The sequence below is a fragment of the Trichinella spiralis genome (genome assembly GCF_000181795.1).
Source record: "Trichinella spiralis strain ISS 195 chromosome Unknown Scfld2, whole genome shotgun sequence".
In the NCBI taxonomy this organism is placed as follows: Eukaryota; Metazoa; Nematoda; class Enoplea; order Trichinellida; family Trichinellidae; genus Trichinella; species Trichinella spiralis.
In genome coordinates, this window is record NW_003526941.1 from 6632657 (window position 1) to 6645907 (window position 13251).

The window sequence follows — 13251 nt, forward strand, 5'->3', positions numbered from 1 at the left end:
AATAAGAGCCGGGATGAAAGTGGAAAATAAATTTCACTCGACTGATCGGATGTTTAATTTTCAATAGAAAAAGTGACAAATAAAATCTCCGGCTAGATGATCGATTGAAAATTTTTGCTCACGTTGTTTTTAATCTAGAAATAACTGCTTCTCAAATTGCAAGTGCATGAATATATATATTTTTTTCTCCTTCTGCTACATGATGAAAGTGAGAATGTGTCATATCTCTGATGAATTACAGTATTTTCAAAAAAATGCAATATTCTAGTCAAAATTATTTAAAACTTATTGGATAGATAGAGGAGGGTTGGAAATTTAATTTGCGGTAATATTTAATTTATTTGTCAGTAAATTTTTTTATTGCTCATAAATCAACTAATTTTGCTGTGGTGGTGGTTGATTAAAGCGGAAAATTAAAGTGATATAACAGTGATGGGGAAAAGATCGATGATGGAAAATTTGCGTTTTGCTCAGCAGTAGAATAAATTACAGAAATATTGATGCAACAACAACAACACCAATGTGAAAATAAAATAGTTATAAATAGCTTATGTGTTGCGAATAGTTGAAAACAATTTAAATAATACCTGTTTCATGAATAAATAACAAGTGGTTTTTCGTTTCCAATTTTGACATTCTCCATTGACAATATCATAATTCGTGAAAACATCAAAAGTAACAATAGATCCAACTCTACTGTTGCTTTTCACCGCAAATGCACGATGGGGAGGTATGTGAACAATAACTGTACAATGTTCATCAGGTGCTGCATATTGGTTGATCGATGAAAAGTAGAATCGGTGATAGTTTTACATTGTAAGCGGAGACCTTGATCGAACTTGCCCAAGCTAGTGAGTGAGTGATTCAATTTTCCATTCGATGAAAAATATGCTCGCTCACATTGAACGTGTTTATCATCACTATTAAGCGGTATAAAATTCCGCCATCGGCGACAGTAAAACTCAAGCAAGCATCCTATTGCTACAAGCAAGCATTGGAAAATGATGAATATTTTCGTTTCTCTTCTTTCTTTTTTTCACATCCTCACAGATGTGGAATCACAGATGACCAATCTGACCAAAGCTGACTGACCATGACCAAACGGGCGTTGGCGACTTTTGGCAAAGCATATGGGTTGGTGTCGGAGGGTGTCGTGAGCCAGATGGGTACGCGGACCGATTGTCGACTCATGCGTGCGATTGGTTTCGCGTGCGAGGCTTGGCGTTTTGTAAAAATTTTCTTGTCAAACCAATTGTTGTGGACATTGGTCAGTGGTCGATTACGCGCTCTACTGATTTTTCTTGTCTGAATAAAAACTGCCGACTCTCCAGAGGATGGACGCTAACCATTATTTCATCACCACCAGCACGCCAACCAAAAACTGCTGCTCTGCTGCTTTTTATCCATTCATTTTGTCGATGTAATCAATCAATTGTAGGATGTGAATTTTTTTTTGAAAAGAAATATCAAAGAGAAAAAAAAATCCACCAATTATTGTTAATTGTAAAATTTGGGATTTGGAAAATTACAAGCGAATGAGATGTTCGTTGCTATTTTGAAAAAGCTTGAACAACCAGTCCACTGAGATGACCATTAAGCAAATATCAGCCCAGGGAAAAGTTTACCATCTGGCTTAGTATAGAGGCAAGGGAGAGAGAGAGTGTGACATTTTATTGAAACGTTGCTTTGAGGATGACATTTTTTTTCTCCTTCTCTTCCATTCCATTCTGTTCACCAGCTGCACAACGTTGACGGGGAATTTTCAACGCTTGTTGGCTAAAGGAAAGCTGTTGTCACTTTTTCCACTCCACTGAGCATGTTAATGTGTTTTTTCCAATGTATATTTATGCATATATTTTAGCAGAGGGTGCGGCCTAGTCTCTGTGTTGAATTTTTCGACGACAGCTGCGTGCATGCATGCATGCACAAGCCGAAACAACGCTGACAACTTTTGCAAATTGTTCCCAACCCTGAGGGAGTTGTATCTCCTTGTAATTTTTTCTCTTTGTTCTTCTTTTCATCTTTCTCGCATATCTTTTGAAAGAGAAACATTTTCACGGACGATGTGCTGTTTCCTTTTGGCACTTGTTTTTCAATTTTTCACTGCTTCACAAGCGACAAACAGCTTCTTGTTTCCACGGTCAACTGGCTTTTTCATTTGCAAAAATATTGCAAATACGACCGGATGTTGAAAATGCATTTGGCATGACAGAATGCACGTCTTCCATCAGAGCAAATAACAATAGTGAACAAATTGTAATTTAAATAAACTTTGACGCGTACGTAATTCTTGCTTCTTATTTCACTAGTGTCATCCGTCTATTCTTTCCTACCTCTCCTCTTCTGTCGCTCAGCGTGAAGCATCTTTTCACGGACAGCGCACATAAATTACAAATTCACAGCGGGGATTTTCTTTTATTCTCTTATAAGTTTTTTTTCACAATAACGAGGGAAATAATATTTATTATTTTTTCACCAGCAACTGAGAAAATGTAATTTTGAAAAAAATTTTCAGTGTTTCAAATAAAAAAGCAAAAAATATAGTTACAAATTGTCAAACGATGGCAACAACGAACAAAAATATTACAAAAATTGTAACAACATCTATATTATTTTAGATATTTATTTAAATTTGTATATATATTTTTTTTTATTTTGTTTGATGTGAACGTTTCGAATCAATCAATTTGCTGCTAAGATTGTATGATTTGGTGAAGCGTATAAATTTTGGCATTTTGCAACAATATTTTCAACATTGGGCAGGTGGTGCATTGTGGTGGAAAAAGAAAAGATTAGCACAGAATATGAAACAAACTTGCACTTCTCCACTGCTGCCCGATGCAATTTCTTTCGCTTTTTCACTTTCCATTCACCGTAGCTCTAGTTGAAAATTGGTGAAGAATAAAATTTGCCCATCTCAAAATAATAATCTCAATCACAAATGCTGCGTAAAAATTCAATTATTGCAAGTTCAAGAGTTTTGCTAATTAAAATATTCCGCTAATTTTGATGATTCTGTTCTTGATTTCAGTAGAACTGCAGAATACAGTAGATATTGACAATTTCTGACAAAGTGGTATCCATACATGATGATGGTATCGAAAATTAACTTTCAATCTTGAAGAGAATTTTAATTCTTCTGAAATTGAACTGATATTGAAATTGCTGGATTTTGAATGATTTGCGTGAAAAACATTTTTTTTTCTAAATCATATTTGAGGCCAATTCGAAACGTCATAATCGATGTTGATTCAGTTGTGAAATTTGTCGATCAGTAATGATTAAGCAGAGTGATCAGATAAAATTTGAAATATTCAAAAATTGAGCAATTTAAACAAAATCAATGTTCTCAGTAAACTAACTAATCGCAATCTGTTAATTATGGGAGTTTATTTTAAAAAAAAAATTAATTTTCATTACTTTAAAATCTCTTTGCTTTTGTTATCAGATATGGAAATTTTATCGAAAATTTGCAAATTTTGATAACTTCTACCAGTGCTGTATGTTATGCGATTGATTGAATTTTCTCTGAAATTTATTTTTAAACTAGCTTCTCTCAGGCATCAGTGCAAAAATAGATTATTTGCATTGAGCTTTGTAACGTTCGTTTTTCTCTTTAATTTCACATGTAAGAAAAAAAGAAAATTCGAAGCTATTATTTTCTACTATTGGAATATGTTTATTTTGCAACATTTACAACACAGCAGTGACTCAGTGGGAAAATGCATAAAACGTTGTTTCATTGATTTGAAAAAATTTGTTTTTTTTAGTTAAATTTATTTTGAATAAATCGCTTTTGGTAAATTGATAATTTCAACGTTTGGTGGGAGAGAAGTTCTTCTCTTCTAGCTCGCGATGAAATAGAATTAGCTGAGCGATATGAGATAGCTGCAGTGAAACGTTTGCTTTGAATCACCTTTTGTCACTGCATTATTCAATTTGCTGCTAATCGAAAGCTCGGATAGCTGAACTAGGCATAGATGATCAGGTTTGTTTGTCAAAATTGCAACTCACCATTATTCCGCTTTTCTACATTGTTCTGTGAAATCCTATTCACCGTTTTTGTCATAATTTTTCTCCAGCAATTTATTTCATAATTGCACTGTATTTGTTTTTCGGTCGTCATCTCATACTGACAATTGTGTGAATATTATTCAATCTCTGTTTAATGCAAATTATTAATAGAAGCATTGCAAATTTAATGAATTAACTGAACATAATTCAATGATGTTGTTGAAATGAATTGTTTTTTTTTCATCTCGTTGAAAATGACTTTGATTTTAACTTTAGAAATATTGTTTGTGATCATATGAATGACAAATATTTTTTTAAAATATACTTAAATTCTTAGGACAACACTTTTCTAGAAATACATTCAGTGAACATATCGATAAATTTCATTTTATAGCTTTTATACTTTTATCTATTCTAGAAATGGTTAAATAGAATTTAAGATTAAAAATATAATGTTGTACAAGTTCATAATCAGGAATTCTTTTCACTGCTTTTCTATAATGAATGTAAGAAATTTCAACCTGATCTATGTATGTTACTTTCACATGATCATTGAACGCGCTAGCTGACCGGAACTATTTCTTTGTAATACTGTGAAGAACCACAGATCAGCTTCATCGAGCGTGTGATGCTTTTGTTTAATTGTGCGTCATTGTTCAAACTGCTAAACTTGATTTAATTTTCAGCTTTTATTCTAATTCATGATAAGTAGTTAATTTATTTTTTCACAACGTTCTTTGACGACTGTCATTAAAATACAGTTAGTTCTGCATGAGATTATTAATTAATTTTTTTCATATTCTTCTGTATGCATAATTTGCAAGTATTATGTGAAGCTGAATAAATACAATTTGAACAATCCTACTTTGAATATACGCGAATCATTTTATTCAAAGAAACTACGCTCAATGTGCGCATAATAAAATGGTGAAAATGTTATACACACTTTGGCGAAGAATTCAGTCTTCAAATGTATATTAGCATTAGATAAATAAATTGTAATTGTTTACAGAATTTCAGGCTTACAACAATAAGTACCACAGTACACACGGTTGAAGGAGAATGCGCTACGTAAAATAATTGTGTCTTTCAATAGATTGATGAGCAAAACAGAATGTGAAAAATAGGCAGTTTTTAAAATGGAAGCTTTTTTTTGGAAATTAATAGCATGACGGTCACTTTTTAATAAGTCGATTTAGCTGAAAGTGATCATTTCATTTGATAATATGCAGGTGGAGAGTCAAAATTTGTAATAGTCTGAAAATTGAGAAGAAAACTGAATATACACATCTATATTTATTTGAATTTGAAACATTTGTTTAATGTTTCGAGCTTATTTCAATTTACTTTATACACTGGTGAATTTTGCATATATTTTTGAGTAATATTTGGATTGTTTTGTAAAAACGAATTTTATCGAAAATTTTTGATTGTAAAAATCTGTGTTCAACTCTACATTGTGAATTGTGTATTTTAATTTTTTTATACGATCCATGTAACCTGAATATACTTTTCTTACTGTACATTATTCAACATCTTTACAGCAAGAGAGACGATAGCATTGGGCTGTTTCATGTTATGGCTTTTTTTCTTGCATTCATTGACAATGCAAGTGCTGTATAAGAAGAGAGCAACGCTGAAAGCGTTAAACCTTGAAAGTCGAATTTAACAATGCAAATGAAATGCCACCGTTATATTGGTTACTACATTGTTGAATTGTTGAATGATTGCACAAGAATAAATTGAAGCTGCCGACCGATTTGCACGCTTTACACGGTAAGTATTGTTTTCAGGTAAAAACGTTCGGACCAGTTCCTTCAATAGTGTTGTTTTATCAATGCCTGTTTTATTTTATTGTCTGTAGACTAACTGCACATTCATCGAATGATCATTATTTAATTTAATAGACTTATTAAAAATGTATTTTTTTTTTGATTTTTTAGAATTGGTTTTCAGCGATGTGGAATTTGTTGTTGAGCTTTGTATTGGGCGGCTTGTTTGCAGTTTTCTTACAAATTCTGTTTGTTTATGCCTCCTCTTCACCACCGACGAATTCGACTATTCGCAGCTTGCCCCAGTTGAGCAGTTTTCGACTGCCGACGGTAATTTTTAATTTGTTTCATCAAGTATTTTTCAATAAGTTCGTTTATTTGCTAAGAACTTGAAGCAACTTTTGATCAGCCCCGGATTGTCAGAAAATTTGAAAAAAAAAGAAACTTGCATATCGTTGAACATTTTATTACAATTTCTTTTCCAAGAGCTGAAAGATAGCAAACGTCTACGACGGTATGGAAACAGAGCAGAATTTGCATATGCTATTTTTGAAATGTGGGCATTTTGTTTGAAAAGAAATATGCAAATGCTTTTTTTCAGATGGATTTTGAAGAAACTTCGACTGGAATTCAACGATTTACTTTCTCAGTTTGCCGTCAGCAAAGTACTCAGAGACATACGCATCGTCCGACTTGACATTGGTTCTCAGTTCCCTTTGATCAAATCTGCTCATGTTGGCCACGTGCAACTATCCGAAAATGAAGACTATTTTGAAGTTTAAATTTATAATAATTCCTTTCATTATTATTATTATTATTATTATTATTTGCAAATTGTTCTCTTTATTTCAATATTTATTTAAGGATGTAGAAATTGTGCTGGATGTCGATTATTTTGGCGGTTTTGATATTTCGCTTAATTTTGTAACAATAATCGACAGTGATGCGTGTTTGTCGGTGAAAATTCCTCGAATCAGTGGAGAGCTGAGAATTCGCTTTTCCAAGAAACCTTTCACGCATTGGAGTTTTGCATTCACCGAAGTTTGTCTTGATCTTCTTTCATCTCTTTGAAAATAAGAATCAATAATTTAGGAACCTCGAATCAACTTTGATATCGATTCGAAATTATTAAAACGAAGTTTACCACAAGTTGTTCCTCTCATCATTACTCAAGTAAGGAACGTTTTTTATTGTCATTGATTTTGAATTTTGCCCAACGATTGATTCTACAATTGGTATAGTCAAGAAATGATCCCCTTTTCTATATTTGTGGAAATTGATTCAGTAAATGGTAATTTTTTGTTTATTAACAATTTCAATTTCAATTCACGTACGTACATGTGTTGATAAATTTAACGTGCAGAATTTGGAATGATATTGATTTTAACGTGGTTAGTTTTAATCGTATTTCTAATGAATGGTCTTTTATATCTTCTGTATGCTTTTTTTCAGCTTTGTTGTTGTCATGTAAAATGAATTAATTTCTTTTATTCGCTTTTCCATTACATACAAATAATGAATAGGAGAGAAGGTTTTTTTTTAATGTTTTTCATCAATTTATCATGTGTGTTTATTCTGGCTGACATATATTTCAAAGAAATTTATTGTTATTAATAAAAAGTGTATGGGGGAAAATGTTAAAAAATGAAATTGTATGCAAATTTTCTTCAATTGAACTTTTTGCAGTGTTGTCGTTTGTTTTGTTACAGTTTCGACGTATGCTTCGCAAAAAGCACGTTCTACCTGCGTATCGTATTCGATTTACTCCATTTTTTGAAAATCCCCGTCACCGGCCGTTCCCTCCACATCGAGATTTGTTCTTCATCCGACCAACTGGCTGTTTGTGCATGTCGTCAATTAAATGCGTCGGTTTGAACGTGCTCAACGCGCCGCTTGGTCACACGCAAATAATTGTCCAATTCAATGTCGGTAATTTGTGCTTTTAATCGGCATCATGCTTGTATAGTTGATGCCAATTTGTAGCATTTTTGATTGTTAAGCATTCATTGAATTCAAGGAAACAAGTTAGCCAGTATGAGTGCGGAAGATAATTTGCCATTTGCGCTGGTGGTGAAGCTGAAGAAGCTGATGGCTGAAGAAACTGCCGGCCTGACGTTACGCAGGGTTGATGAACTATAATTTTTTCTTAACTTCTTCCATTAATCGAATGAGAATTTGTTTTTTCAAGATTACTTGTGTAAAAAAGAATTGTCGTGAAGTAACAGTTGTCGATGTGCAGAGAATGTCACCAGCGGCACGTTGTGATTTGCATGTTGGCGACGTGATTCTTTCAATTAATGGCATTAGCGTTCATTCGGAACGTCAAGCTATGAAGCTTCTTTCCGATGGCTCGCTTGAGTATGATCTGCTCGTAGAACGAACTTTGGACAGCAGCGATCATCAACGTACGGTCAGTGTCCAACAGAATCAGCATACTGGTGGAAGTTTGATTGACAATGGAAGATCTTGTCCACGGATGATGATGACTGTTGGACATCATTGTCAAGATGAAGAGAATTCAATTCGTCGATCTCGTAGTTGTTTTGAATTGTTGTCCACAAGTGAAGAGGAAAATTCTTCGAGCGCAGCAGCAATTGGGGACTTTTGTCGAATAGAAATAAATAATAAGACTAATGGTAACGCCGAAAGTGCTGATTTGAACAAAGCTGAAGCCACATCTAGCCCACGTAAACGTTGCTGGTCTTATCCTGGAATGATGGATTCGGAAATGCAGTTTCGAACTTCGGACGATGATTTTGAAGTGTTAAATATAGACGATGAGATATTGAATGCTGACTGTGTTGAAATGGCAGACAAGTTAACAAATAGCACTGGCGAAGCGTCTGCTAAAATGCCAACTTTGAACAAAACAGCCACATGTAATGGTGGAAATAATCGAGAATTTTACGAAAAAACTGTATCTGGAATATCATTGGCGTCGGTAAGTTATCACACAGATGTGATGATGATGTATTATGCATAAGTACTTTTTTAAAATCAACATTTAAATCGAGAAACAATATTGCTTGTGAAAATAAGATGCTTTCGTCTGATTGCAGGATTTTGTTTTGCACGATCCAGTGGTGATTCCATTGACAGAACATTGGTCTTATTTGACAATTTCATTGTATACGGTTTCCAGTTCACAAGATTCTTGTTCAATCAGTCGTTCTCCGTTGGCATACGTATGCTAGTCATGATAATGTCGTTGCATTTCGAATGGTCTAGGAAAGCTATCTTCTGTTCAGGTGCCGGTATTTCTGCCCGAAGTACTGTACGAATGTTCCCTGACCGAGTCGAGAATTCATTTGGAAAAATTCGCTTTAAAATCTGCTGCCGATGTAAAACTGCCAGCGTAAAAAATACAGATACTGTTTCAATTAACTGACTTATCCCAAAATTGCTTCTTCGTATGATGATGTTGTTTATTGTAGCGAGTTGAAGTCACTCAGCCGTCATCGAGGATTCGACGCTCAGCTTTGCTTCGGTGCAATGACGCTGATATTTCAGTGGTATCCGACGAAAAGTTGTGAAACTGTTCTCAGCGAATTTGGCATGGATGCGAATAAGCAAGCATCTTTAGCGCAGGAATTTGTCGAGCCGTGTGCCAAAGACCAGTCGGCTTCTTCTCGGTAATAATTTAAGCATTGTTTTGTTTTTTGTTCGTTTTGATGGTGAAATTTTTCACATATTTAAGCGAAGATGATCACCAGTGGGTATCGAAAAGTTTCCAAGAATATCCGTTCTGTTGTGTGTGTTCGAAGAAAATTTGGCTCAAAAGTGCACTTCAATGCGCCGTCTGTTTGGCGGCAATTCACAAAAAATGCTTGTCCAAAGCGTATCTGCTTGGCGGCTGTGGTCAAGTGTTGGAGGCGACGGCCAAAGATTCAGTGGTGGACAGTTACGACGCCACGGTTGCCGAGGAGGGGACCGACGCGGCCGCCTACGTCGACGAACCCCTGGTGGACGAGAAGCCGCCGGCGCCGCTATCCCGGACCGGGATTACAAGGGCCAGTGTCCAGTCGGCGGTCAGCAAGCGTTTGGCTAATATAAAATTGAACCGTGCCAGTCTGCGCTTCAACAGGGCGCCGGTGAAAAATAGCTCGGACAAGTCGCAGCAGAGGTCCACCGATGGCCAGCTTGAGATGAAGCTGCTGACGGGGGATGCGGATTTGGAAGGAGAGTCGGCGTCGAATGACGAATACAACAACTTGCTGAATTCGTTGGCTTCCGGCGACTGCGATGATCCGAACGATTCGGTGACTTCGTCCATTCTGTACACTCCATGCGGCACGTACAACGAGCACGTTATTCGGGCAGCCAAGCTTACGGGAAAGAACCTATTTTCCGACATACCACTGGAAGAGAGAAAAGCGAAAATTAATCAACAAGTAATATATATATATATTATATTCATAATTCATGATCCAGAACTACCGGAGTCGATTTATTATCGTTTTTCAAGCATCATGGTGCTTTTTCAGATTGACAAATTACAAATGGAAATCAATGCAGTATCGAATTTGCGATTGCAATTTTTGCAACAGCAGAAGAAGTTATCTGCTCCGGATGAAAAATTGGAAAAAAAGTTGAATAAATTGGACGAGACGTTACAGGTTTGTCGTATTTGGCTATTTATTATTTATTATTATTAGCATTAAAATTGTAATCGTAAATTGTAATTGATTATTTATAGGGTTTGGCTGTGTTGATGTTGCACTATTGTGCAGGTTTGCAAAATTGTCAAGAAAATGAAACTGAAGAATCGGAACAAAATGCAGAACATGAAAGCTGAAAAGGAAAGAAAAAGCTGAAACACTGGCAATAAATAAACTGACTCTCTTCTTACATGCGCGGTATACATAATACATTGTTTGTTTCAGTTACTCTTTCATGTTCTGTTTTGCACTGCATCAGCTTTGCATGTCGAATTTTGTTTTATTTATTTATTTGTTTGTTCTCGTTTGCTTGTTCACTTTTCCATGTTGGTGGGTGCAATCATTTTTTAATCACTTTGAAAAGTAAAACCTTGTTGTTTGGAATTTGCAAATGAAGCGTTATTATTTTGAACTGTGGTAATTTTATTTTTAAAGCTATTCACATTTATTTGCATTTACTGTACAAGTTTAACGTTACGATTTTCATTACTCCTTGCTTCTGTATTTGCTAACAAACATACCGTTACGTATTGCATTTTAAGAAGAAGTTTTCATGACCATTGTCCAAATTGTCCAACTCCTGCACACCGCCCTATCTCACATTCCTCCTAACCATGCACTGCTATTCTCAAATGATTTGCTTATTCTAATAACTATAGCAACTACAGCGGTGCTACCAACTCACTATGCTCAAAAATTGTTGTCCTTTGAAATGATCGACAAATTATTCAACCATTTCTCTTTCCGCAAATGAACCCTAAACTCAACTCGACAAGGCATGGGACGTGAAAACGTTCAAATGCGGAAAGCCACTCAAATTCATTTAAATAATATTACTCATGATCTACATCCAGTTACTCTAATTAACAAATATCTAAATTAAATGCTCGATAATTACATAAATTACAGACTCAAGAACTCCTCAGTGAAGTTTAACTAATTAGCCTAACTCAACAAATTGTACTTACCAAACTTACCCTCGTCCTCTTGGACGTCCATTTTCATCTTCTATTCTTCTGTATCTAAATGTAGAAGAATTAATTTAATGAAATAATGTTATAATAAATAAAAAAACAAAGCCATTTTTATTGCTATTCTTCGTCCGTCATCGCATTGAAAACGCCATCGCACTCGCACCGCACACCGTAGGCCAACGACCATTGCAACTAAAGCCACGCTAACATACGTATAGCAGTGGAATAAAAATTTGCATACATTTTCTGGTAAACAATTCCTACTGTGGCAGCTTTTCAGTACGTTGAGCAAACAAAACCTTTTACCACTTTTAATCTAAAATCACATCAAAATGATTATATGAGTTAGAACTTTACACAATAATAATTCTCGTTATGTTCTTCTTCTCGACTACGAAATAGCATTGAATTGCTGTAAAAAAGCAATTCAAATAAAATATTTCATAAAGATGCAATTATATCATCATTTTTTTTCACAAACTTTTCAGTTATGTGCACTTGAAGCTTCAAAATATTGATATTTCAATTTGTCATTTTGTGCCATTTTACTGTAGAATACGCTCAATTTTTCAGTTTACACTTGCATATAACGTTGAATTTCTTTGTAAGCTGAACAGGTCAAATATCCCTAAGCGCCAAGTGTTTTTTATTATGCATGGAAGAAAAACTGTTGTTTTCCATACCGAAAGTTATTTAACTTTATTATCATTTTATATTAATTTATAATTCTACATCATCAGAGACCGTTTCTCCGGCTAAGTTTGTCGCAATGCGCAGCCATATGCTTTTTATTTTTTTGCAATGAGTTCCATTTATGTAGGTCATTTTTGAATTTTGAAATCCCAAGTTAAGACATGCGGGGGCGCATTTTGGCTAAGTCAATTTTTTGTTATGGCGTTGTCAGATAGATAGTTTATATTTTGACTGAATTTGAAATTGCAAGGTCAAATCTGAATTTTCGAATGACCATCATTTGTTTAATTTGTCACTTTGTTTGAATTATTTCTTCAAATCCTTATGTTATCTGCTTTCTTGCAATTTATCATGTAATATAAAATGAAAATACATATTATTTCTTATATTGTTTTTAGTATTCAAATCATAATTAGTAAAAAGATGAAATGACAGTTTCCTTAATAAGAGAAGTTTTTATATGTTTGGCAAAGCTACATTTGAATTTTCTCTTCAAACAGAGTGCATTAGTTAAGTAAATAAAGCGCAATGAAAAATACGCACTAGTCTCATTTATCAGCAGAAACAAATGAAATAAAAATTTGCATACGAGGACGTTCGCTTTATTGACATACTGGAAATAATTTTATTTTGAGGTCGTCCGTGTATGAGAGCGGTGCGTTGTGATTGGAAAATTCACTGAAGACCAATATCAAATGCCAAATACTAAATTTGTTTTTTATTCATTATTATTTTTTGGAATAATTTCTGAAAAATAATTTTGCAATCAACATCCAAAGACAATGAACATTAACGATGAGAAGATGACGAATTTAGCAGTAAGTTGCAGTATTTTCATTTTTAAGTTTTAATCATTTAACAATACAATTGAGAATCGATATTGAGCATAATTTCTTAGTATATTCTCTATAAAGAATTCTCAACATGAGATGATAGGTGACTTAATAAACGCCAAATTTCCGTACAATTAAGTGTGATTAAATACACAGTGTGCACAGTGTTTATCCATTATTAAAATACGGTCTTTCGAAATCACCTTTGCAGTAGCTAACATGCACTTTCATTGATCTAGCAGCTTTTGCCCGCAAATGTCACTTAAACAGCTTCATGTGACTACTTGCTTACTGCATAGAAATTTTA

The 13251-nt window shown here is 34.4% G+C and overlaps 3 protein-coding genes across 3 annotated transcripts; 2 read left to right on the forward strand and 1 right to left on the reverse strand.

Annotated features, from left to right (window-relative positions):
* Positions 1 to 1044: 1044 nt before the first annotated feature.
* On the reverse strand, positions 1045 to 2158 carry Tsp_06057 (hypothetical protein). Its single transcript, XM_003380317.1, has 2 exons — positions 2105 to 2158; positions 1045 to 1305 (listed from the first exon to the last, which is right to left on the reverse strand). The coding sequence occupies exons 1-2, from the start codon at positions 2156 to 2158 to the stop codon at positions 1045 to 1047; spliced, it is 315 nt and encodes a 104-aa protein (XP_003380365.1).
* A 3814-nt stretch (positions 2159 to 5972) lies between these two features.
* Positions 5973 to 10600, forward strand: Tsp_06056 (putative phorbol esters/diacylglycerol binding domain protein). The gene is made up of 13 exons (XM_003380318.1): positions 5973 to 6010; positions 6388 to 6562; positions 6651 to 6827; positions 6879 to 6959; positions 7496 to 7715; positions 7804 to 7910; positions 7975 to 8727; positions 8846 to 8971; positions 9035 to 9141; positions 9221 to 9418; positions 9484 to 10093; positions 10271 to 10402; positions 10517 to 10600. Exons 1-13 carry the CDS (start codon positions 5973 to 5975, stop codon positions 10598 to 10600), a joined length of 2808 nt encoding a protein of 935 aa, XP_003380366.1.
* Positions 10601 to 12893: 2293 nt separating this feature from the next.
* Positions 12894 to 12929, forward strand: Tsp_06055 (conserved hypothetical protein; the record flags this gene model as incomplete). Its single annotated transcript, XM_003380319.1, has 1 exon — positions 12894 to 12929. A coding segment is annotated over exon 1 (36 nt), but the record flags the coding sequence as incomplete, so codon positions are not given.
* Positions 12930 to 13251: the final 322 nt, after the last annotated feature.